This window comes from Pelophylax lessonae (genome assembly GCF_965119305.1).
Source record: "Pelophylax lessonae genome assembly, chromosome: 6".
In the NCBI taxonomy this organism is placed as follows: domain Eukaryota; kingdom Metazoa; phylum Chordata; class Amphibia; order Anura; family Ranidae; genus Pelophylax; species Pelophylax lessonae.
Window position 1 is genome coordinate 251,328,245 of NC_138773.1, and position 27,819 is coordinate 251,356,063.

General features: G+C 41.5%; 1 protein-coding gene across 2 annotated transcripts in view; it reads right to left on the reverse strand.

Moving 5' to 3' along the window:
* ITGA6 (integrin subunit alpha 6) overlaps positions 1–27,819 on the reverse strand; it is a 144,172-nt gene that overhangs the window by 54,528 nt on the left and 61,825 nt on the right. For both annotated transcript variants that reach the window (XM_082260297.1, XM_082260298.1), the window contains exons 2-8: positions 17,242–17,366; positions 14,752–14,831; positions 13,301–13,556; positions 10,007–10,138; positions 7,719–7,932; positions 1,841–2,037; positions 560–651 (exon numbers count right to left, since the gene is read on the reverse strand). In XM_082260297.1, coding sequence (XP_082116423.1) covers positions 560–651; positions 1,841–2,037; positions 7,719–7,932; positions 10,007–10,138; positions 13,301–13,556; positions 14,752–14,831; positions 17,242–17,366 — 1,096 coding nt within the window. The remainder of the gene's footprint in view (positions 1–559; positions 652–1,840; positions 2,038–7,718; positions 7,933–10,006; positions 10,139–13,300; positions 13,557–14,751; positions 14,832–17,241; positions 17,367–27,819) is intronic.

The following is a 27,819-nucleotide window of genomic DNA, read 5'->3' on the forward strand; positions in this document are numbered from 1 at the left end:
ATTTGTAGCAGAATATATATTGGCGTGAATTTATGAAGAAATTTGATTTTTACATTTTTTTTTTATTGGCAGAAAGTAAAAAATATTGTTTTTTTTAAAATTGTCGCTCTTTTTTTTTTTTTTTCTTTGTTTATAGCTCAAAAATAAGCGCAGAGGTGATCAAATACATCCAAAAGAAAGCTCTATTTGTGGGAAAAAAGGACATCAATTTTAATTGTGTACAGCGTCACACGATTTGTCAATTAAAGTACCGCAGTGCTGTATCGCAAAAAATGGCCTGGTCATTAGGGGGGAAAACCTCCTGGAGCCGAAGTGGTTAAAGAGTCAGTACTTCAACTGGCAACATGGCAATCCCTCTACAAAGTTAGATGTAGACTTTTTCAGGTACATTGGCTACATGACTCCTGGGAATTGCCCCACTGTGTTTGTACACATCATGGGGTAACAGTTCCAGCTACAGCCCACAGAAATTAAGTTACCCTTCTGGCTGGGATTAGGTTACATATAAAGTAAAAATAAAAGTCAGATTTGCTGACTGTGACAAATAAAAAAAATATACCTGTGCTGGTTTTTCTATTATTCCGGTTTTGGAACCATGATAAATATAGACTTTTCCATAACCTTCATCATACGGTGCTCCAACAGCAATATCTAAGAAGAATGATATAGGTGTGTTAGTATACTAGAAAAACATACTTTTGAAATATCTGCACTTGATCTTGCACAATAAAAAGCTTCATAATGCTAAAATTGTCACTTGATGCAAAGTATTTCTAAGTGTCATCAATTCTATAACACTACGAGCGAAATGTCTTCATAGAAGGAACTGTATAGTGGATTTGCATATTTTTTTATTATGGTTAGGGCTAACAGGTCAAGTACTGTAGATGTGAAATATTGCATATGAATGTATTATATTTCCAGCCAGTAGATGGAGCTCTCAGCCCCCTAGTGATCAAGATAATGTTTTGCTAAATGGACAAAGTTTCCATTTCTCTTTAAAGCGGAGTTTCGGGCACAAAATCGACCTAATCGATTTTGTGCCCATCCGCTGGATCTTCTTCACCTGAAAAGGAATTGGATAGTTAGGTATATATTTTTTTTTTACTCACCTTGTAATTGTAGATAGAAAATACTCACCTATTCTCCACTTCCTCCCTCTGTGCCGCGGCTCCGCCGTCACTTCCTGTCTTGCGATGATTCCTGGGAGCTGAACGTCATTGCTCCCAGGAATCAATGCGACGGCCCCGCTCGTCACTTCCGGGGCGACGCCGCATTCCCTGCTAAACAGCTTCTGGGCATGCCCAGAAGCTGTGGAGGAATGCGGCGCCGCACCGGAAGTGACGAGAGGGGCCGGTGCATTCTGGGAGAAGAAGACACGGAAGAGGATGCAGAAGAGGATCGCGCCGGCTTCAGCTGCCCACAACAGAGATGGCAACGCTGGAGAAGAAATTTTATAAGTGAGTATTTCTTCTTGCAGGTAAGTGCGAACCGGGACAGATCAGAGGCTAGCCATTGTGGAATGTACTAGCCCTGACTGTCCCGGGGGTATGTTTATTGAAAAAACGTTTTCGTGCCCGGAACTCCGCTTTAAGCCATTTTTAGGTTCTTTTCAGTTATTTAGATTTTCAAGAACTATCACCACTACAAATACTGGCAGTTATAATTGAAACCTTAGTAAATAGTCCCAGTAAAACAGAAGACAGCATGCATGTTCATAATACAGCTAAGAGCCAGTCCAGATTTAAGTTTCATATTTTTTTTTATATTTTCCTTTTACGTGACTGCAAGCATTGCATATATTAATTGCGTATAACCAGATTTTACAACATTTTCTTACCATGGTAGCCATCTTGATTGACATCTCCAATATTTTTCACCGAAATACCAAACATGGAGTCCTTACTTCCAACAATTCGTTTTGGTTGCACATTCTCCCACTTGCCGGCTTCATTCATATACACGTAGATTGCACCTCCAATTTCTTTGTCAGCTTTATCAAAATATTGAGGGGCCCCAACAACAATATCCTGCCAACTGAGAGAAAAAAAAAATCACATACTGCTCATCACAAGTAAATTGAAAATCTGTGACTCACAAATATTTCCTAATTTCTTATACACAATTCAAGAAGCAGTGCTGAAATGTAGCTAGCAGAAGGTGTGTGTGAAGGTTCAGTCCCCCCTCCAAAATAAACCCATCAATGCAATCCATAATAGCTGAAATCCGACTTGGGTTTCGCCATTCTGGCTTCCTCAGGGGATGAATCCAAGATGGTGTACCTCAAGTCGGGAATGCTGTTTTATACATACTTGTGTGCAGGGCTATTTTTCAGCAGGAACGTGGGGGAACGCAGGTCCGGCACCTCCAGAGCTACATGTATGTAATGGCAAGGGGTGCTGGGATGTGTTTGAGGGTCTATTGATGCTGGGGAAACCATTGTTGCTGCAGGGGACCTATTTTTGTGGAGGAAGAGGGTCTATTGTTCTAGGGAGGTTTTCTGTTGCTCGTGGGGAATCTATTGTGGCTGAGGGGTGGGTCTTATGTTGCTGGGGGGGGGGTCAATCGTTGCTGGGAGGGATCTACTGTTGCTGACTGCTGGAGGGTCTATTGTAACAAATGCCATACAAAATACTTGGCACCACAAAATGATACTTGGTTCTGTATTCTCTAAAAGGGGTGGTACTAGGAGGTGGGTAAGGGGTGGAACAAATGAATGGTGCTCGGAGGTGGGTAGGGGCGGAGTCAAGGGGTGACTCGAAAGGGAGGAGTTCCTGCACCCGTTCTCTGAAAAAAAAAAAGCCCTGCTTGTGTGATTATAATAAATAACTGGAATCGTCTAGCACAGTCTGCGCTATTGTGCTCTGTCATCTGGTCTAAGTGTTCTACATGAAAACTTTTCAATGCGCACCAGCGAAATATGTTTTTAACTTCCTATTTCCAACCCTCCTTCATTCTTAAACATGTTATGCTTACTTGCTCTGTGCAGTTGGTTTTGCACAGAACAGCTTGGATCCTTCTCTTCTTGGTCCCTCTTTGGCTCTCCTGGTCCCTCTCTCCCTTTGAGTGCCCCCACAGCAAGCAGCTTGCTATGGGGGCACCTGAGCCGAGTCACAGCTCCCTGTGTCCATTCAGACATGGAGCTGCGGTTCGGCCCCACCCCTGCTCTCTCTTCATTGGCTACCTGACAACCAACGGCTCCGCTGCTGTGTCTTAGCCAATGAGCAGGGGAGTCTTGGACGGGCGAGACAGTCGTGGACATCCCTGGATTGAGAGGGGGCAAAGTAAGTATTAGGGGGGAGGGGTTGAGGGGGGCTGCTGCACACAGAAGGTTTTTTATCTTCTTATTATAGAATGCATTAAGATAAAAAAAACTTCTGACTTTACAACCCCTTTAAACAAAATGTTATGGCTGGACTAGTGCTTTAAAATTGTTTCTGGAGTTAATACATTAACAGTGTAGACTGGAGAAAAAAATGACTCCAAGCTAAATGAGCTCTAATATAACGCTTTTCATTTCACGTACATGCCGATGGAATGAGTCTGACTCACAGGAAGGATGTGAGGTCCAGGCCTGCAGGTTACAATATTAGCAGGTCTGCAGCACACTGAGGGTCTCTATAATGCTTTGCCGGCTCTCTAATCCGTTGCTAACGTCATAGAGTGGCACATTAGTGCTAGTGAAAGCAGGCTCCCCGTAGCTCAGTAACAGTGGCTGAATTTTAATTACCTAATTTATAAATAGAAAACAAATACAGGAGTTCCACTAGAGGAAATCCCTTTGTGCAGGTTCGTCCACTCTGCCAAAATTCACGTAGCTACAAAAACATTGCCATTTTGGGGTATGGGAGGGAGGTGTATTGGTGCTTTGGAAAATTATGGAAGATGGGACATTCCAATTTTGAATATTACATTAAAACTAACGGCAAAGCAAAATATATATAGCATTACCAGTGTAACTGCAAAAAGATTTGTAATTCTGAACGGCCAATCTTGTGATTTACACACATTTTTCACACTGCACAGCCATACAGGTTGGCAGAGAGATAATCTGATTCTTTTTCTACAATGCATCTCCCTTTACTTCTCCATCTCCACCCTCCACAGTGGAAACTGAACCTGTATCCATACTTCTGTGCACTGAGCAGGGAGCTGACCCAGGGAGCAGTAATGCTTAAGGTTCCTGTTGACGGTTGAATTTTGGTGGATTTCTGCTGAACTGGACAAAATTCAAGCCATGAGTGGAGCTACAAGCACCACTTGGTTTGACAAAAGTTGATTTACAAATCAACTGACTTGGGTTGAAAATTATCAGTGATTCTATGCAGTCACTGTTCAGCAGCAGCAGCAGCTGTGTCAGCCACGACTGCTTGAATTCAATGAAGATTCCTCCATCTATGCTGTTCAGCGTGGATAATGGAAATTAAGTGAGTTTCTTTTGTCTTCTATGGGCTGAGCGGCTGAAATTTGCACTGTCTATGCCCAGCCTTTAAGGCCAGTACTCACGATCAGAAAATTGCAAGAAAAATACCGCTTTCAAGGCAATCTTACAATAATCTGATCATTAGTACACAGCTTTCGAGAGCTGATTACGACAATTCATGCAAAATTATCTGATGGGACAAGCGCAAACCTTTTTCTCATACAATACCAGATCTTATGATTTTCGTTAAAACCACATGCTACCTGCCCACCGTCAAATGACGACGGAGCGGTGCATCTATTGTTCTGGGGCGCCGTCATATGACGGCGCACCAGAACTGCCTCTCTCGCGTGCCGCTGGATGCGCACAGAGTGGCGACCGTGTTGCTAGGACAGGGTGCGACCCCGATCTTGGTAAAGAGTCAATGCCATGGCTCTTTACCCATGTGATCGGCTGTGTCCAATCACAGCCAGTCACATGTAAATGAGGAAGTGCCGTTATTCGGCTCTCCTCGCCTCACACTGTCAGGGTGTGAGGCGAGGAGAGCCGATCAGTGGCTCCTCCTCATAGGGGAGACAAAGAGATGTAATCAGGGCACTGATCATCAGTGCCCTGATTACACAAATGTGAAATCAAGTGTCAATCAGTGCCCACAGGGCCCACCATCAGTGCCCATAGTGCTGTCAGTCAGTGAATATGAGTGCCTGCTCATCTAGGCATTGACTGGCAGCACTATGGGCACTGATTGTGGGCACTGATGGTGCTGCCCATCAGTATCCATCAGTGACGCCCATCAGTGCCCATCAGTGCCACCCGTCAGTGCCCATCAATGCCGACCGTCAGTGCCGCCTCTCAGTACCCATCAGTTCCACCTCGCAGTGCCCATCAGTGCCACCTTTCAGTCCCCATCAGTGTCGCCTGTCAGTGCTGATCAGTGCCACCTATCAGGCCCATTAGTGCGGCATATTAGTACCTCCTAATCAGTGCCCATAAGTGTCACCTCATCAGTGCCCATAAAGGCCACCTCATCAGTGCCCATAAGTGCAGCCTATCAGTGCCCATCAGCGCCGCCTCATCAGCGAACATCAGTGAAGGAGAAAAATTATATATTTTAAAAATTTACTCACAGAAAATAAGAAAAACATTTTTTTTCCAAATTTTCTGTCTTTTTTCTTTGTAAGAAATAAAAAACCCAGCGGTGATTAAATACCACCGAAAGAAAGCTCTATTTGTGTGAAAAAAACGATAAAAATTTCATATGGGTACAGTGTAGCATGATCGCGCAATTGTCATTCAAAGTGTGAGAGCGCTGAATGCTGAAAATTGGCCTGGGCAGGAAGGGGGTGAAAGTGCACTGTAGGCAAGTGGTTAATCAGTACAGTTGTCATTCGAAAATACAATAGATATACACTACAACACATTACATCATTTCCAAATTTGTATTCTGCTGTACGAAAATTTTCGTAACTTTTGTAAACTCTTCATTTTCGATATGAGACTAATATGCATAAAAAATGGACGATCATTCGTCCGATAATCTCATTGTGTGTACTAGGCATTAAAGAGGATCTACATTGTATCTGAACAGAACAAAACAAAAGCACTATTTAATTCATTTTTAGTATTCAAAGCAAACTCCCCACTCCATCCATGTCTCCATGCTTTATTTTGCTGAGAAATCACTTTGAAAAACACCCCCTAGCATTTCTGGCCGTGGCCATCTTGAGTAAGGGCAGACGATTCATGTAATATTTACTTCCTGGAACACATGAAGGGGTTTCTAAGACTTCTCTACTTTATCCAAAATTAAAAGAAAAATTAAAAGTTGTTAAAGCTGAAGTTTAGCTAAAAAAATCTCTACAGCTTTAATGAGCTAACATAACTCAAATGAAGTATGTCCCACGCTGTGCAGGCAGCTGGATCCTGCAGTTCTCAGGAGTTCTCAAGAAGATTTTGGAAAGAATCAACTGTAGAGAAGCTTTTCATTTCTTGGGCTAAACTTCAACTTTAACTTTGTGATGGCAAAATCCTCTTCAAAAAATGAAAGGGAACAGAGTGAATCCTGGGCGAATAATGGGCGATTTGGGCGAATCCTCTGAAAATAATTGGGGGATTACTTGAAAAATGAAGGTATAATTCTGTAAATTACAGATAGATAAACATGTAGTATCAAAATGACTCCTATGGTAGATCAGCCGCTATGTGTATTTTATGCACTTTGCACTACACGAAGGACCCTTATCTCCGATATTCTACATACAAAATAATCCCATATCTTCAAGCCAAGAACAAGACTTTCATTTTTAAAGATGAATATCTTTCTAATCTAGTTTTTAGAGTGTACTACAATGATATCCAGGCAAAAATGGAAAACAAGGTTTTGCAATAACAAAGTAGAACAGCCAAAGCATGTAAAACAAATACGCCCTGTTTGTAATGAGGGGCTTTCCTTATTTTGTAATCATTTTAACTGCATAATTGCTGTTGAAGTACATTTTATCCATAGTGTTAGACTGTGAATGGGATTAGGTTATCTTTAGTCTTCATAAACTAAGCAGGAACTTCCCAGGAAAAGGAAGCACTGAGCTGCTGATGAGAGATAAACTGGACATTGTAGTTCAGGAGATGAGAGGCATAGCTACTGAATGGGGCATTGAGGCAAAGTTAATACCAGATGGAAGAAGGGGTATAAGAGACAAGAGAAGTTCTGGACAACAAACGGTTTATCTTGAAGGAAAGAAAGAAACAGTAACGGAAAAGTAGGGTATATGGATATGGGAGGTGAACATATCTGTAGAGGTGGAAAAGAAGGCAAACGACTATGGAGCCAGAAACAAACAAGTCTTGGAGAATCGGTTCACCCAACCGCACTAACAGTGTGGATGGAGGAATCTTCACTGCTGGCTATTGTATTCAAGCAGCAAAGGCACCCCTGGCTGCCTGAATACAATGGCGCTACCGACTAGATCTCACAAGATACAGTACCTGTTCAGCCATTCATTTTTCAGCCAGCTCAGTCAATTTTAAAACAGAATTTTGTCAGGTCGAATTTTGGCCGATTCAGTAGGAACTGGCTGAAATTCAAGCAGTCTATGAAGGCCTTTAGGGATGTACAAGGCTGAAAAAAAAAGACTTACAGAAACTGATTCCAGGTTAAAATCTGCACCATGAATAAGGGTAAGTTAAAAGCTAACTGAGCCTTAAGCTTGGTGAACCTTGACTAGACTATAATATTACAAAGGATTGTGGGAAGACAAATTTTTTACTGCTTAACAATAGTCACAAATATTCTTACTTGTCACTGTTAAGGTCCACCACTGCCACATCATAACCAAAGGATGAAGCCAAACCTTCCCCTTGAAATACAAACTCTGGAGACAGCATCCTTTCATTGGGAGGATATTTCTTTAGTAGCACAACTGCTCCACTGTGATTGGCTCTTGGAGCACCGGATACAAAGGTCATTTCATCTTGGGAGGTTATTCCTTTACCACTGTCCAATGAAAACCCTGGGAAGAATCAAAGAACCGTTAAAAAACAACATAATGACTGAATAATAAACATGACGAAAATTATAAGGTAATTAAGCATGCTTTATGTTTAATCAAAGTGGAATTTAAAAAAAAAAAGGTATTATGCTGTGATGAAATGGAAGATGATTTAACCATCTCACTTGATCTTGGGTGTGTCTTTGATATATTGCAGTCTATATCCTACTATTCATCCTATACATTCTTTGAGACCAGGGCCCAGTAAATTCTCCAAAAAACCTTCTATGCCCCGATATTAAAAGAAGTTTATACTCACACAGTAAAAGTTTGGGAATACAAAAAATGTATTGGAATGCTGGTAGGCTCTGGATGGAGCTGGGTGTCACTGTGGGGGCCCTGGTTAGGGGACTTTTCTGCAAACTTAGCGGGCCTATAGGGGATACGATTTTTGGAGGGAGCATGGGGGGCAAGAGGCTGGGGGACTGTAGAGCTCTATGAGGGCTGGGAACAATGTAGACTGAAGGCACTATGTGGTGGCAGCAGGCTCTAAAGCAAGCTAGGGGGCAATGCAGTGCCTGCGTGATACTGTAGGAGATATGGTTGCACTGTTGACTCTAAGATCTCTCACGGGGTCCAGGGGCACCTTGGGAGGTTGTGGAGCACTGTGGGTCACTATGGGAGGTTGGGAGGCCGATGGAAGGCATTGTGGGAGGTTAGACGATCTGCAGCTGGCTGGAGGCCCAGATGGAGGGAAGGAGCAGCCTGGTGGTTAGGAACTACTGCTATAGCCTGCTACCAGGAATGTTTAGCATGCCCGTACCAAAACTGAAGTTTTATTTAAAGGCCATACTATCTGAGAAGGTCATTTAATGTATTGTGTAGAAGAAAACTGTGGTTGGCTTTTAGCTGTTGTGACTTGGTGATATCAGTGACAGTAATGGGCAAGGTCATGAATGACGATGTTACCAAATTATTTTGACTCCATCCACAAACCTAAGTAGCTATTAGTTGTTACATCTAAGATGCTCTTGCCCCTGCCTCGTGGGGGTTCAGATTTGTACAGAAACTGATCAGGATCAGTGCTGGAAACTGTAGTCATGAACAAGAGACCTGGATGTGTTCATAACAGCAAGAAGACAGAAAAAGAGCAAGTCGAAGGTTAACAAGAAAAGCAGAAGAGAAGACTTCTAAATTTACAAAACAATACCATGAAAACATTAATCGTTACCTTGTAACTCATCCTGTCATTGTATGACTGCAACAAAATCATATTAGAAAAAGATAGACATTGGCAAAAGCAAATGCAATTAAAGCTGAACTCCAGGCAGACATAAAAACACATGTAATGCAGCTCTGTATTCATTTATATTTCATTACATGTATTTTTTTAACTACTTCAGCTCTCAGGACTTTTGTGCAATTAGCTTGCATCTGTTGTGTTTTCACCTGGACCCTGGCTTTAATGTAAAAGTGATCCAGGCAGCTGTACAGCCCCCTGATTACTTTTACAATGTGGGCAGTGTGCCTATGTCTCGATAGATAAAGACATCTTTAACCTGTCATCTGCCCAATGCTATGACTTAGGGGGCTTGTCATTGTGATAGCTATAAAGTTGCATTTTAAAAAAAAGTAAATAAATAAAAAAATGTTAAAGAATGTACATTAAAATAACAGTTATAATTTTCTTTTTTAAATGAAAAGCAACCCAGTCGCTCTGCTCTCACCCACAAATGTAAACACGTGTATAAGGCATGCACCTGTATGTAAATAGCATTTGCCCCACACATGTTATGTTTAGCTGCGAATAATGGAGTGAGAGCAATAATTCTAGGTCCGCCATTTACGGTTAACTCTAAACCAATCAGCTATCAAAGCATTTAAAGCCCCAGCGCCCGGTAATACAGCTCCCATATATGCATTTCATCTGTTTATTTAGAGGTTTGTCTGGAGTTCAGCTTTAACATAATGCTCTTCTAAAGAATTGGTATTCATGAAACTAACACAAGCTGTATAGGAGAACTATGTGTGTCAGCATTTCCTTGTAATGCAATCAATAGCTCAACATCTCATAAATGCATCTCAGAACTGTTACCTAAATAACTGTTCGCAGGAACAGGCACTAATTCAGCACTGCGCTTTGTTTCACCACCAGTTTCATATGGACCATCTTCTAAAATCCCAACGTCCAACAATGTGCTATTTCTGTGTTCTGCCCGAACAATTCCTGAATGTTTGAAATGGTAAATTAAAGTGAACCATGGAAAATGAGCCTAAATGACAAAACTCAACAAAACAAATGAATGAAACAAGTTACAGAAACAAAACTGATCATGAAAAGGCGGAACGCTTGGAAGAATGTTATACATCAAAATAAAAAAACTAGCAAGAAAGTGAGATTTAAAGAGAAATATATATATATATATATATATATATATATATATATATATATATATATACTGTATATATATATATGTTTATATATGATAAAGTACACAAGATATTGTAAAATCTTCATTTTTTTTATCTGTTTAGTTTAAATTTTAAAATTATGGGGTTAATTTACTAAATCTGGAGAGTGCAAAATCTGGTGCAACTGAGCCTGGTAGCCAATCAGCTTCTAACTTCAGTTTGCTCAAACAAGCTTTGACAAAAAAAACTGATGGCTGATTGGTTTCTCTGGAGATCAGCACCAGATTGTGCACTCGTCCAGTTTTGTAAATCAAACCCTATATGTGCTCAAGGGCAGCCATCTTTTTCCTATTGCATATAAATGTAGAGCTTTCTGATTAGTAGAGATATATAGTGCTTGTGCTTTACAAATCCTCTATCCTACTGCAAGTGTATGGTGTCATTACAGTATGAAACTGCATTAGTGTACAACTATGTACTAAATTAAGTTTAATGTTGATAAACTGTGCAGTTCACATGTACAATGTGTTAACTGATTTGTACAGCACAAAAACACATTGACACTAAAGGGCACCAATCTGTATATGAAATGGAATAACAAGCATGTAAAAAAATGAAAATAAAATAATGACTAAACATCGTAATAATATTTTAAAATGTTATTGATTGAAAATTATAATGTAATGCTAGAGTATAATGTCTGATTTTTTTCTATTAACCTCGATCTTCCAAGCAGATATGGATGATGTTATATCAATGGAGAAGAGTCGCTGTTTGATCCCCCAGACTTACCTGGTTACAGCTACAAAACTGAAGTTATTTATTACTATTAGAGTAAAGGTAAAATATCTGCTAAAGCAAAAAGGTCCGGCTCTAGAAAAACGGGACCTGCGCTCCCCTCCATAATAATAAGCAAAAGCCACCCTAGGGTCATAGAGCAGCTGTGTGGAAATAATGCACCAGGAGAGGTGCTGAAGCATACAGTTACACCAACAATGACCACAAGAGAGTGCTGAATGGGCCCACTGGATAGTGAATGATAATAGATAATATAGAACAATATAACCCGATGTGGATGACACTGTGTAAATAGTCAAACAATAAAAAGTTTATTTTGGTACAATTCCATAATTGATTCATGCATCCATGATGCAGGACAGTGATAAACCATGCACAAACTCCCTTGACCCGCACTGTTAAACCCTGATGGGCAAAAACTCTCAGCATGGATCCCCTCTGGCATGCTGCCAGTGTAACACGACCAGCCAGGACAGTATTGCGGTGCAGGCAGCCGTAATGTTCTCCAAGCCGTGGAAATAGCAATAGGAGGGAATCCCAGGTGTGTCACGGAGAAGAGGACCACACTCTGCCAGGTAGAAAGAAGGCAGGAGATGTACCCTCAGGAGCTCCACTGGTTGGTACATCTCCTGCCTTCTTTCTACTTGGCAGAGTGTGGTCCTCCTCTCCGTGACACACCTGGGATTCCCTCCTATTGCTATTTCCACGTCTTGGAGAAGATTACGGCAGCCTGCACCTCAACACTGTCCTGGCTGGTCGTGTTACACTGGTAGCATGCCAGAGGGGATCCATCCTGTGAGTTTATAGCCATCAGGGTTTAACAGTGGGGGTCAAGGGAGTTTGTGCATGGTTTATCACTGTCCTGCATCATGGATGCATGAATCAATTATGGAATTGTACCCAAATAAACTTTTTATTGTTTGACTATTTACAGAGTGTCATCCAAATTGGATTATATTGTTATATTATCATTCACTATCCAGTGGGTCTATTCAGCGCTCTCTTGTGGTCATTGTTGGTGTAACTGTAAAATATCTGCTTTCTCCCTAACTCATCCCTTTACAGTTGTCATTTTCTGAAGCAGGTTAGCAAATACAAGGAAATATCCTGTAAAACATCTTATATGAAAACCTAAAGTATATTTCTGTATAATAATATAAGTCGATTGGATATAGACACACAGAATCCATAACTGTTCAATCATAAAAGAAAAAAAAGATCACTGCAATAATATGTAATCATTCAAAATTTGCATCAACAGGACATTTCTCAGTTTTCACAAAATGCACCCTTATTTTGAATTTTCACTTAAATGGCTAACAAGTATCTAATAAAAAAAGTTGAAAATAAAATAGTTTGTAAAGTAACTGTACATACACACGTACTATTATTATTATTATATAGGATTTATACAGCGCCAACAGTTTGTACAGCGCTTTACAACACGAGGGCAGACAGTACAGTTACAATACAATTCAATATAGGAGGAATATAACAAAAACTATACAACTATATACATACAGGGCTTTTTTTTCCTCATTGAATAAGTGCAGGAACTCCCCCCTTCTGAGTCACTTTGTGTCTCCATCCCCTACTGAACCCCAACCACTGACTTTTGGTTCCACCCTCTACCCACCTCCCAGTATGGACCCTTTTAGAGAATACAGAGACAAGTATCATTTTGTAGTGCTAATTAATTTGAATAGAATTTGGCAAAAAAAAAAAAAAAATAGATCACCCACAGCAAAAATAGACCCCCGCAACAAAATACCATCCTAGAAACAATAGACCCCCATCAGCAACAACAGATCTCCCAGCAGCCACCACTAATAGACTCTCCAGCATCCAGGAACAATAGACCCATTCATCAACAGTAGATTCCTTCCAGCAACAATTGACCCCCAGCAACCTATAACCATAGACTGCAACACAAAAATAGATCCCCTCCAGCAACAATAGATCCCCAGTAGGCAGCATCAATAGATCCTCTATCACACTCTAGCACGCCTTGCCATTGCACAAATTCAGTGCTGGAGGTGTCGGAACTGCGTTCACCCATGTTCCTGCTGAAAAAAAGCCATATATATATATATATATATATACATATGTAATCCTGCTCAGTATCACAATAGACTGGAGCTGAGTTGTAGTCCCTTGTGTAAATCAAAGAACACCATACCTTTCCAGTTGTATGTTCCTGGGGCCCCAAACACAACATAATGATAATCCTTTGTAAATGTTGCTGCAACACCCTGCTGGCAGGATCCAAATTTCTCATGACCCCTGAGACGGCCATCACAAAAGTTCCATTCGCCTCCATCCATGTCATCTGAAATAGTGAGGTCTTGACTCAGCATGTAGCATCGTCCTGTAATATCCCGAGATTCCTGGGCAGAATTCACAAATCTTCTCCTCTCATATCGATGGGCACATGTCTGTTATTTAATGAGAACACCTTAATTGCTGAATTTTTATCTTTATACAATATATTACAACAGAAGGTTGCTTCACTCAAACCATTTCCCCATCAGCTGCAAGGCAGTGCAAGCCCGTGCTCCAAGGCAACAGAAAGCAGCACATTCTGTACTAATGGCTCTTTATTTACACCTTCAGTTGATAAAACCAGGTGATCTATTTCTGAATTACAGTCATAAAAGCTTCACAATATACAGCCTACATTATTCATCAATCTCTTGAAAACCATGTCTGAACAGCAAAATATTCAAAAAAATACAAAAAAATGACATTAACCTTTTCAAATACCTTTATTAGGAGTAGTAAGCATACTTTTAGAACTTTTAGACATGTGTGTTGCAGTAATGTGCGGTAAAACACATTTTTACGGTGTGTTACAGCAATGCAAGGCAACGGCATTTTGTAGTGTTGTTCATAGTGAATGAAGGCACTAAGCAGTAGCTGCACATGTAAGGCACAGCAGTGTTGTGAGTTGTGGTGTGCTGCTTTGAAAAAATAAAGGTAATGTGCCTTTTTTGGTCTATTACAGTGCATAAGCACTACATTCATAATTAATTGTCTGCCTTAAAGCAAAGCATGTCAATGTCAGTGCATTAACATATTGTAACAGGCTGCAATAGTTTGAATCTATCTTACAAGTATTAATTTTAATACATTTATAAAATGTTGACTATTTTAAAATAGTACTTTTGATATATTTTGAATATTTTGAATGACTCCTAGTCTCACGAGATTTGAAAGGAGAATTGGTGGCGGTGCTACCCTTACTGTCCTTATTACTGAACCCTGAGGGATTGCTGGAGAGGGGACTGTACCTGTTGACTTGAATTGAAAGGATCTCCCTGCTTTTGATTTATTTATTCTTTTGTATATTTGACTTCTTCCCTCCTGCTGCTCCTATTATAGGAAGCTCGGTCTACAATGTACTAAAACTGTTTTTTCACTTTGCAGTAAAAGCACCAGAATATTGTGCCATGTTAGCCATCAAGAGAAGAAAGAAAATAAGAAAAAGGAATTCTTTTTTTTAACAGCAGAGAGGGTTAAGGCTAAAAACTTTCTAAACAGGCCATGGTTTTCCTTCTTGCTATCTACTAAGCCAATAAAAGATATAATTTTATATTTTGAATAAACATAAAAGGTTTTGATAGCACGTACCACAACTTTGCCTCCTGGTCCTTGACTCTGTACACTGACACCCATCCATTGGTTTTCTTTACTCTCCACTTGCAAGTCAACTGTTAAAAAAATTAATATTTCTTACAGCATATAATGCATGATCTAAGTTGGTTTTAAAAGTTGAGAAAAGAAAATGTTAAAGCATATCTAAAGCCAAAATATATTTTTTGTATACAGCATGGTATAACTCTCTGTCAGATTCTTTTCTATAGCTGTGCCCCTACTGTAGAGATTCAACCTCTCTAAAGCACAGAAAAAGAAATCCAAAATGTTATGGTTGCCAGGGGAAAGTGATGGAAAATCTTCCAATAAGGACACTTATTCCAGTGACAGCTATCTATTTCCCCTTCCTTTGGATATATTTCCACCTATTTCTTGTTTTGACTTAGGGACAGGAAGTACAGGGAAATCTCCCCAACAAAACTTAGAGAGAATAACTGAGGAGCAGATAAGAAACGGTGTGCATTTCCCAACGTCATGCTTTCAGACTACACATGAAACCTAAAGTGGAAATATGGGCAAAACTTAGTTTTTTCATTTTGGATAGCGTATGGGAGGGTTATAACCCCTACCAGTATTTTTTTGCCATTTGTGTTCCATTGTAGACATTTCCCTTCACATCCTGTCCCATAGCCAAAACAGGATGTGAGAGGAAATCCCTGCACATTAAGGGAATTCCTTGGGGTCCTCAAGGTCACCAGGACTAGTGTCCCTATTGAAGATTTCCCCTTTATTACTTTTCTGGGGACAACCCAAAATTTGGGATATTCTTTTACTTTTTTTTTTTTTTTTAATGATAACAGTAAACTGGGCAAATAGAGAGGTTAGATCCCCCTATCGGGGGCACAGACAGCAAAAATAAACTGACAGATGTTCTAGACAACCTCCGCTCTGTCTAGAACTAAAAAAAGTTTTGCCTTATACTTTGAATGCTCAAACTGAGCATTTGGTGAAAAAAGTGTGAATAAAAAAGTTATTTTTAAAGATAAAGGTCAGCGGATCCAGATATATAGGCAGGTGAAACTATATTTAAATATTTTTCTATCTTTTGAACCTCCCTACTGGTTAAAATCACTTCACAGTACTGGTCACATCACATTACAGCTCAGCACTGGAAGCCCTCACCCTTCTAGACTTTCAAGCACATGCATTCGTCACCCCTCTCCCTCATCTATGCAAACAACTGCTAACCAATAATATCAGGAGACTTGCATCCATACAACAGAGGAGTGCTCACTATGTGCATCAGGCCCAAGATCTGCCACCAAGGTGCATCAGCCAACAATCATTTTATTTCCAACCCATAGCATAACATATCATTTCCAATATGGCAAACTATCTTGATGGAAAATCAGCTAAATGGATTGACAGTTGAAGAATTCTGTTCTGTAACTAAAGGCAAAACTTTTTTTAATTTTTGTGTGGAGTGGAGGTGGATTTGAACACCTCTCAGTTTGTATTGCTGTCTGTGTCCTCAGTAGGGTGATTCACCCTCTCTATTTGTCCTGGTTACTGTAAGGGCCCTTTCACATGGGCGGACTGGTCAAGTCTACCTGGCAGTTTTTCAGGCGGACCAGATTGGATCCTCCAGTCTACTGTATGGAGTGGCAGATGTCAACAGATTTGTGTCCCACGACATCTGTTTCGATCTGCTAAAAACAGACAGATGGGGGATCCATTCCCCATCCATCTGGTGGATTAAATGACGGTCCGTTTACACCTGACCACCCATAGAGGAAAGCGGGCTTTGTTCGTGTCCACTCTGCATCAGTGGAATGGACACTGACCTATCACACGCCTGCTCAGCAGGGATCAGCAGACAGATCCCCCGCTGAGCAAGTGGATCCGCTGGCAGAGTCCGCCTATGTGAAAGAGCCCTTATCATCAACAGTTTAAAATATAATAAAAAATAAGACAATTCCAAATTTGAGTTGATGCTTGAACAATAATAGAGTAGAAATATTCCAATTGGGGACACTAGTTCTAGTAAACCTAGTGACACCCCAGGATTCCCTCACTTTGGAAGGATTTCCTCTCACTTCCTGTTGTGGCTATGACACAGGAAGTGAGAGAAGTCTCCCCTACAGGACACAGATGGCAAAACAAAAATAAAACATGAGAGAGGTTATAACCCTTCCTTACCCTATCCAAAATGAAAAAAAAAAATAATTTGCTTTTAGATCTGTGACTAAGCAAACATCAGTGCAAATAGACACCAATAGAAGCCATTTCTTGGCTGGTGTTACATGCAGCACCTGTTCATGGGCAGTGGAGCTACACTTATTACTCATTGTCCTGGAACTATTATATGGCATATAATCTAGGGACTGGCTACATTCACCAGATCCCACCATCAAGTGTGTTGCATCATGACAAATTCTTTTTAATCTCACAATGTTTGTGAAAAAACGCAAAATTCCTAAAAAGAGAGCAGTTTATTGAAATACTTATACGAGGTTAGAAACATACCTGTTTCATCAAACATAACTCTTTGGCATGGAGCTGTGGATGTGACATCACAGTAGAATAATCCACCCGATACATTCGCTTTCTGAGAGCTAAAGGCTTTTGCTCGAGGTGCACCGACCAACAGTCTGTAAGCAAGGGGAGATCTGGTTTAGATTTCTAGCAAATAGCTGTATTGGATTTCAGCAGGATTAGATTTCAGTGCTAAATACTCATTAGCACAAAGATCATTATTAAAGTGGTTGTAAACCTCATGAAATCTGAACAAAGCACATACTTCTGTAGTGTCTACTTATCTCTCTCAAAGGCTGTAAGCATCGTTTCTCTCTGGTGCTTCGTTCCTCTGTTATCAGCATGAGCCACTTCTGAGAAATTTTCCCGACACATAAGACCAATTTGTGTTAGGATGGAGGGCGCACAGCACAAAGCTTGTCTATTCACAACACAGTTCTATTGCTTTGTGAAAGGGGGGGTGCCTTTCCTCCTCTGTGATACTAACAGATTGAGAAGGATTTGAACACGATTCTGCCCTTTTGAAGGGATGAAGAAAAGAGAAGGCTGCAGATAAACAAGTAAAACCTATGTGAGATGACCTGTGTATCATCTAAGGCTGTTTACCTGTTTACTTCACTGGGTATATGTGAGAGATTACAACCACTATAAAAGGACCGGCAAACCTCAAGACTACAAAACTTGAATGTAGGCAGGTATAGGCAGTGCAGGCATTTTCTTTAACAAATACTTCAATGTATTTTTTAATACTGATATAACCTATCTTTGAGCACTCTATGACAATCTAGATTTACTGTATTACACACTTATTTAAAACAAACAAATCAGGCTGGAAGAAACAAAATCAGAGAGCAGAGAGGTAACCTAAGCAGTGAGCTGCTGCTTCTTCACTATCCAATCATAACTTTGACCCAGCTGAATTGCTTTGACTGCTGTGGGAAAAAGAAAATATAGATAACTTGGAAAATAACTTACCAGTATGGGGTGATTTACTAAAACTTGAGAGTGTATAATCTGGTGCAGCTGTTCATAGTGGCCAATCAGCTTCTAAGTTTAGCTTGTTCAATAAAACTTTGACAAAAAACCTGGAAGCTGATTGGTCTTAATGCAGAGTTGCACCAGGTTTTGCATACTCCAGTTTTAGTAAATAAACCCCTATATGTCAATGACAAAAAAAAATCATCCAATTGTCTAAACAGTTGTTGCCAGATCCTAATTTTGCTTGATTATTGGCACAGTTGGGCAGTGGGGCAGTGTGGGGTCTGCATGACTGGAGTAAATTACATGTAGGGCAGTGGCCTAAAAGGGATTTTTTTTTTATTTTCCCTTTTCTCTTTTTGCAATTTGATGCAATGAACACTGCAATAAACCTTGTAGTCTACCTTTCTTCAGTCTTCCGCACCTAATGAAGCTGTTTTTGGACTAACCAAATAAAGATCCCATATGTATGATCTCCTGCAACACTACCAGTCAATGTCTTTGGGGGTAAACCAGTGCCATCTTAAGAGCATTATAGGCCCCCGGGAAATGCAGTGCATTGAGGCCCGCCTACACAATCACCCGCGAGAATAAAAATGAAAATTATCGATAAGGCAATATTTATTAGTACAGCAGTTCCAGACTAATGACAGCTTCCAAGTTGGGCGGCTGGGTCCGGTGAACACACACACACGGACGGTAGTCAGACTCGACTGTCCTGTGTGTGCCTGTTCCCGTGGAGGAGGCAGACAGGCATTTCTGCAGTTGTGGGCTTCCCCTCCACGGCCCAAGTGGCCTGACAGCAGCACAGGGCCAACAGGCGCTTGCCACCTGCTAAGTTCGGTGGTTGGATGCACATGGGAATTGGGACTAATTCTTGGCTGGGTCTGGGTCACCGGCCAGGTGGGGCCCCCTGAGCAAGTGGGGCCCCTGGGCAACTTCCCAGCGTGCCCATTCAGTAAGATGGCCCTGTGGTAAACTACCATTGAGCAGGCTCCATCTGTTAGATAACGTTGCCTGAGATGGACTAGCAGCATCTGATTTCTCCCCCATCTCCTCTCACATAGGCATAAACATAAATGGTAGGCTAAACCAAGTGTTCATGTTTATGGAATAACCAGCTGAGATGAATGCTTTCTTATTTGAAAATAAAATAGTAAATAAACTGCGCTAACAAAAGAATGATAAAACCAGAAAAGCTGCTAGCAAATCAACTGACATGTGTTGTAAATAAAGTGTAAAAATGGAAAATTGCAGCGCTAAACCAAAATAACAAATATCATGTGACCATAAGTGAATACATGAATACACAAATCAAATAAACAATATATAATCAAATTAAATATGTGGTGATCAAGTGTAGCCACTGAAAAAAGTTCATAAAGAGAGTTCCAAGTAGTGATGATAGGTGTGCATCCAAATACAAAGGTGATATTCAACCGTGCCAGGGGACCCCACACCGAAGATCAATAAATTGCGCTCACCAGAGACTATGGACCCAAGATACTATATAGTATATGGGCCCAGGGCCGTCTTTATTATTGATTGGACCATGGTCAAATATTTTCTCGGGGCCCTCCCAAAACCACTTATTAACTATTTAGAGGCAGTGCGGGCTCAAGTGGCAGCTGCTTTGGGCCCCACAACAATGACTGGACCCAGGGCAGCTGCCCCTTTTGCCCTGTGTTAAAGACGGCCCTGTATGGGCCATATGTGCTGGTATTGCTGTATACTTCCAAGACAAGGCTGGAACACCGGATATCAGGAAGGTAGACACAGTATCACAATGGAAGCCGTAATCCCTCATAGTTGTACATGGAGGAAGCCAGATAAGACCGACATAGTGTAAAACCGCTAGACTTTATTATAATATAAAAGCCAAAAAAACACTTACAAGAATCCAATAAACTTAGGCATGTAATACAGAAGTAGATGGCATGAATGACGTTCCTAACGCGTTTCCTCTAAGCAGACATAATCATCGGAGGTTGCCCTTTCATATTTGAATGTTCTCATGAGTCTATGGCTGTCATTTGGCTACCATCTTAGGAAGCTTTCTACAAAGTACAACAATTTGGGCCTTCAATTCCACATCTCCACATTTTGTGAAGCCAGCGCCTTTCTTAATGGAATACGCTTGTAGCTTTTAAGAAAATACATGTAATGAGATAAAAAAAACAAGCATTGATGCCTGGTAAAATTCACCGCCCTAGGCTAAATGCCAAAAAAGGCATTTCCCAGTTGCAGACGTGTGCGTTTTATACATCAGTGACTACAGAACAAACTTTTACATACTTTCTGAATATGAAAAGGTGTTGTTTACTTTCACTTCCTTTTCATACAACGTTCGTGCTCCAAACGTTGAAAATCCATAATGATATTAAATCTGCTTGAAACGTTGGACGTAAAAATGACATTGTCACCATGACCTACAAACATTTCAACAAATATTATGTTCATTCTCTCTGAGCAGAAGGAGGTTTATTGCTGGTAAGGTCACCACTTCTAATCTTTAGTAATTGAATGTGAGAGTGATACAATAGACTTGCAGAGACTCAGTCACACCATTGACAGATGTGATGAGTGTGGACACGAAGGGCTATTCACAGCCACAGCCCAGTGTTGATGGCTGAAACTAATACAGTTAAGTGATGGAGAATTTCATTACTTGAATAAATTGAGCTATTGCTGGTAACTTCTGTATTGACCTTGTACTTCTGAAATGGACTAAACAAAAATTTATTTAGAAGGACATTTATTTGATGTACTTCTAAGATTAGAAGTTTGCAATCGTTATTCATCTGACATGTTTATGTGTGTCATAGCATGGCGTGTTTTATTGTGTTATCAGGTTCCCACATTCTGTTGATTATCAAGGCAGATTATACCATTTAAAGCCTGGTCTGCAGATAACAACTATATCTCTATATAGATGAAAGAACCACAGGGAAATGCCACCAGAGATTGTCTATCCAGAGAACACAATAGTTCCACTGGAGGGGTTCCCCCATCAACACTGACTATGGTTGCAGGAAAGAAAATTGCATCATCTATGGCAGTGATGGCGAACCTTGGCACCCCAGATGTTTTGGAACTACATTTCCCATGATGCTCAACTACACTGCAGAGTGCATGAGCATCATGGGAAATGTAGTTCTAAAACATCTGGGGTGCCAAGGTTCGCCATCACTGATCTATGGCCTGCCCTACAGGCAGTGGTGTATTTAGGTTTTGTGCTGCCCTAGGCCTGTCTAAACTTGCGCAGCCCCTAATTTAAATATGACCCACCTCTTCCTGTAAAGGCCACACCCCTTGCTGTTTATGACCCACCCTGTCATCTGTAAACCCCAGACCACAACCAGTCTATCAGTGCCCATCAGTCCAGCCTCATCAGTGCCGCCCTATCAGTGCCCATCAATGCAGCCTCATTACTGCCCATTAGTGCAGCCTCATCAGTGCAGCCTCATCAGTACAGCCCGATCAGTGGCCACCAGTGCAGACTATCAGTACCCATTAATGCAGCCTATCCGTTCCCATCAGTGCAGCTTATCAGTGCCACCTCATCAGCGGCCATCAGTGAAGCCTATTAGTACCCATCAGTACCAGCAGGTAGCAGTGTGACCGCTTTATGGGGATGCCAGACTGATTTGTCCCATAGGACTGACACTATACTAAGAGTGTAGTTCAAGCTGGTGGGGACCCTTTTCGTGCGGGAGCCTGGTGGAGGCTGTTTTTTTTTCATGTGGGATGCAGTTTTTTTGCTGCCCCCCTGCAATGTGCTGCCCTAGGCCTGGGCCTTGTTGGCCTAGGCCAAGATACAGCACTGCCTACAGGCAAAGCCCACTTAAAGGTAGTATGTCCCAGCTGTTTTTTTTCTATTTTCCAAGAAACATTGCCTAATGTTTCTGTAACTGGAACCGTCAATACTTCAAATGGTCAATATGCCACATATGCCAGAAATTAAGTCAGAAGTAAAGGCTCTGATATTTTATTAGCTGAATAAAAGGAAGCAGAGCAAGGCTTAATCCCAACATAGGCATTCATTTAAGGCCCATTTTATTACACACTTATGTAGTTAATACGGCAGAAAAATAGAGGGAGGTCCACGAAATGTAATGTCTCAAAACTCCTGAAAAACAAAATCTCATTTGTAACTGTTGCCAACTTTACCAAACAGGAGGAGAAAGAAAGGCCAGCCAGCTCAATTATCTAAATCAGCCTTTTTCAACCAGGGTGCCCAGGCACCCTGGGGTGCCTTGAGGTTTCTTCAGGGGTGCCTTTGCAAAATGCCTAAAAATGTATCAAATTTTTTATAGAAGCCAGCAGGTGGATGAAGCTTGCCTTTTAGTTATACAAAGCCACGGGTTTCCATTATGCACCATTACGACTTTCTAGACACTGGCATCCTAACAACCAATGACATCATCAGTTAATAAGAAAGATGTCTGTTGCCTCCACCCTCCTGCGTCCCTCTCCCTCAGCACTGGGGTGACATTAGCTGACTGATGGAAAGAAATTGAGGGAGAAGAGAAACATTGGAATACTAGTTAGTACCAGTGTGCAAAAGTGGAATTTGCTTTGGAATAATAAATCACCTCTAAGTTTGGTGTCCTACGTGTGGATGTTGCTGCATTTAGCTAATCTATATGAACAGTTTTTTTACATTTTACAATGAGGCGCCTCGAGACTGTCCATAATTTTAAAGGGTGCCTTGACTGAAAAAAGCTTGAGAAACATTGATCTAGATCATGGTTCTCCAAACTTTCTAAACAAAGGGCTGGTTTACCGTCCTTCAGACATTAGGGGGCCGGAGTGGCCACTGGAAGTAGAAAATGGCGCAGCCTAAAAAATGACGTAGTGCCTGTAGTCAGTAGGAGGAATAGTGCCCCATTATTAGTATTAGTGGGTGGAATAGTGCCTGTTTATATTAGTGGGAGGATTTATGCTCCATTGCTGGTTTCAGTGGGAGGAATAGTGCCCTATTGCTGGTGTCAGTGTAAGGAATAGTGTCCCAACATTGGTGTCAGTGGAAGGAAAAATGCCCCATTGTTGGTGTCAGTAAGGGGAATGGTTCCCCACTGTTGGTGTCAGTGGAAGGAATGTTACCTCCCTGTTGGTGTCAGTGGGAGGAATAGTGCCTTAAGGGCCAGATAAATGCAAGCAAAGGGCCACATTCGGTCCATGGCCCGCAGTTTGGAGATCACTAATCTAGACCCAAATATCTTCTCCCTGTGCTTGCATGTGTTACCTCCAGGTTCTCCTCACTCCATAGACATGCTAGTAGGTTAATTGGCTGCTGTCTAAACTGGCCCTGGTACCGTATGTGTATGTAGGTAGGGACATTAGATTGTAAGCTCCCTGAGGGCAGGGAATGATGTTAATGTACAGTATGTAAAGTGTTGCCTAAATTGACAGTGCTATATAAATATCTATAATAAATATGTAGTATGAGCTGCAGATAAATCCATTGTTGTTTGTGCCATTGCTACTGCATGTAGAAAAGTATTCCACAGCTTAAATTGATATTAAAGTCTCATTTTTTTTCTATTAAAATAACAAACATGTTCTACTACTTACCTGCCCTGTGTAGTGGTTTTGCACAGGGCAGACCGGATCCTCCTCCTCTCGGGTCCCTCATTCCTGCTCCTGGCCCCTTCCTCCTGTTGAGTGCCCCCACAGCAAGTAGCTTGCTATGGGGGCACCCGAGCCGAGCTGCAGCTCTGTGTATCCATTCAGACACGGAGCTGCCGTTCGGCCCCGTCCCCTCTCCCCTGATTTGACTAACTGAGTTTGATTGACAGCAGCGGGAGCCAACGGCACCACTGCTGTGTCTCAGCCAATCAGGAGAGAGTCCCAGACGGCTGAGACACTCGTGGACATCGCTGGATATAGAGGGGGTTCAGGTACGTATTAGGGGGGCTGAAGTGAGCTGCTGCACACAGAAGGCTTTTTATCTTAATGCATAAAGATAAAAAACCTGACTTTAAAACCAATTTAAGCACACTATTAACATGATTGTAGAGTCATCTTTTGATTTATTAACATATATGTAGTTTGAGAGTAGATCAGAATGGAAATAAACGGAATGTTGTTGGAAAAGTTTAAAGAGATTGTTTGTGGCCAGCTTTAGCTTCATGCAAACTTGAAGCATAACAAAATAGAAAAGCTACATGCAATAACATGTCAACTAACCTAATATCATCTTTTATTAGTCTGTTTACTTGCTCTAAACTGCTTAAATGATGTTCTTGTTTGGTGCTAAAGATTACTGCATACAGTGCTGGTTATGGTTTTAGTAAATTAAAGGTAAACTCTAGGCAAACCACTAAATACACAATTTTAATACATACTGTATCTAAGGGTCTGTTTGACTCGCCAAAGGATATGCAATGCCGTGCTGTCAGTCTTGTGATCAAGGCCTCCTAAAAATTTAATCTGATCCTTTGCCATTTATGGACAAAGCAGGGGCGTAACTACAGGGGTTGCAGGGGTTGCAATTGCAACCGGGCCCCATGCTCCAGTTTATCAGCTCCTTCCTTTTCTGAATGGACAGAGTCATAGACAGTGACATTGTAAAAAAATTAAATAAAATGATAAAAAATAATACAATTAAAATACAAAAAAATAAAAACTATTGACACCAGTGGGTGAACTTCCAGGATCGCAAAGGTCACACTTGCGACCAGGCCCTGGCATTCCACCACTGTGAGGAGGCCCCAAGATGGGAGGAAGGGGGCCCACTGCAGAACTTGTGAAAGGGTCCCACTGCGGGACCGTAATAAAGGGCCCCGCAATGAGAGTAAAGAGAGGGCCCCAGGATCAGTGGGAAGAGCCCTAGGCTTGAAGGGAAGGGCCCGGCCAGGGGTCCGGGGGGGGGGGGGTTGAGGCCTTCATGGGTCCTTGCACCGGGGCCCTGAAAGTTCTAGTTACGCCTCTGGGACAAAGAAAAGTAATTATGTAATAGTAGCAATAAATTCTGTTTTTTTTTTAAATTCAACTTTAAGCCCCCATTCACACTGGGGCGACGCTACTTCGCACCACGACCTCCGAGGTCGCGGTGCGAGCAGCGTGCCGCGACCTCGGAGCGGCCGCCACGGACTTCGTAACATTGAAGTCTATGGCGGTCGCCTCCTGGTCGCCCCAAAGAAGCTCCGGACCCTTTTTCTGAGTCGGAGCGACTTGTGTCGCTCCTATCAGAACGGGTCCGCAGCTTCCCTATGGGAGGCGACCTGCGGCGACCTGTGAGGCGACCAGGTCGCCTCACAGGTCGCCCCAGTGTGAACGGGGGCTAACCCAACTGTAAATAATACATTCCATATTCCCAAAAAAAAAAAAACCACAAAATAAAAAACATTTCTACATTCTGAACCAGAAACAAGCGCTTTCAAAATGTCCCACTGTTTGGATGTGCCACTTGTCAGAAAGAAATCTTGTTTTATAAAGAATTTTCGGCCTGTAGCAGTAAATTAAGCCTTTCTCGAACAGCTTTCTACCTGTGTATTCCAGACACCACTTTCTGTGACGGGAAGAACTACAATGCTGTGGCTGAAACCACCCCTTGGATGCAGATGTACTGATCCAAGTGGTCATGTGACCTGAACCAAAAAGGTGTATCACATCTGTCTTTTGATTATTGATCTTTTCCCAATGGTGAGGATTGGAGATAAGGTTAGAGTTTGCCATAGGGCTTTTTTGGTGAATCCTTCGGATTTATGAAAGTTGTGATTTGCAAAATTTTGGACAACAAATTTGCAGGTTCCCCACTAGAAATAAAAACAACCTGTAATGCAGTGTTTCGCCTTTTCCCTGGTCAACTGGGTTACAAGAGTCAATAATTTGAAGTGTTTGATAACCCAGCCCTGTCTACAAAAGGGAAGACTGACAATTTCTAAGTGTGTCTTGGAGATGCAAGGGTGAGCCAACAATTCTGTTTTTTTATTTTGCATAACAAACAAGGTCCCTTTTTTTTTTCTAAGGCTGCATTCACATGTCAGCGTATGGATCGTGGCGCGATTCCGCCCGCGATCCGGAGATCATTGCAAATCGCGGGACGCCTGTGCGTTGCCCGTGATTTGCAATAGCACCCCAAACGCTGAGCGATGTTGCCGCGATTTCCGCCTGCCGAATCGCGGTAAGATCGCGCAAAAAAAAAATCGCGGGACGCATTACGCCCAAAAAAGTACAAGAGCTTCTTTGGAGCGTATTGCGTCCCGCTATTTTTTTTGCGCGATGTTACCGCGATTCGGCAGGCGGAAATCGTGGCAACATCGCTCAGCGCTTGGGGTGCTATTGCAAATCACGGGCAACGCACAGGCGTCCCGCGATTTGCAATGATCTCCGGATCACGGGCGGAATCGCGGCGATTCTGCCCATGATCCATACGCTGACATGTGAATGCAGCCTAAGGCTACGTTCGCATCTTGGTGTTGCTATTACAGGCGTTTTTATGGGCGTTTTTTCAGGCGTTTTTATGGGCGTTTTTTCAGGCGTTTTACAGGCGTTTTTACAGGGGTTTTTTGTGCAGGCGTTTTTAGATTGACTAGAGACCAATGGAAAACGCCTGTAATGTACCCAAAAAGAAGCTCATGTACTTTTTTGAGCGTTGGGCGTTTTGCTCACGGCGTCAAAACGCTCAGATGTGAACAGGGGCCATTGAAATGAATAGGATTTGTCTTGTTGGGCGTTTTGAGAGCTGATCCTAGAGCAGAAAAACGCCCCCAAAACGCCTACATGTGAACGGAGCCTAAACTTTCCAAATGTTAACACTGCAATAAGGTTAAAAAAGTAAAACCTGTTTCAAAAAAGCTAATAAATATTTTTATCTCTTGTACTGCAGGGGATGACATCAACATTATTTCAGCGAGATTCAGAAGAATGCACAGTTCAGGAGCATCTCCTTGCAAGATATGGTCTACTCAGCATTCCCTGGGAACTCAGCAGAGAAATGGTGACATGACCCTCAACTAGGTGGTGCAAGCAGAAGCAGGGGTAAGGTAAATACATTTACAAATTGTTCTTAAGTTTCAAAAATATAGAAACTCAAGCATTTAAAATTAAAAAGGTCACACCAAAAGTACTTAATAAGCCCCGGAAGATTTTACCCCCTTCCTGTGATTTTGCGATTCGGCACTGTGTGACTTTAACGGACAATTGCGCGGTCGTGCGACGCTGTACCTAAACGAGTTTGACGTCCTTTTTTTCCCACAAACAGAGCTTTCTTTTGGTGGTATTTGATCACCTGTGCGATTTTTTGATCATGCGCTATAAACAAAAAAAGCGTGTCAATTTTGAAAAAATAACAATATTTTTCCAATTTTTTTATATGAAATTCCCCTAAAAAAATGTAAAAATCAAAATTTTCTAACATTTTTGGCCAATTTGTTTTATGCTACCTATGTTTGGTAAAAAAAATCGCAAAAAACGTATGTTGATTGGTTTGCACAAAAGTTATTGCGTTTACTAACTAAGGGAAAGATTTTTGTCATTTTTGTTGGTTTTTTTTAACGAGTAATGGCGGCGATCTGCAATTTTTTTTGCGGGACTGCGACATTGCGGCGGACAGATCGGACCCTTGACTGACATTTTTGACAC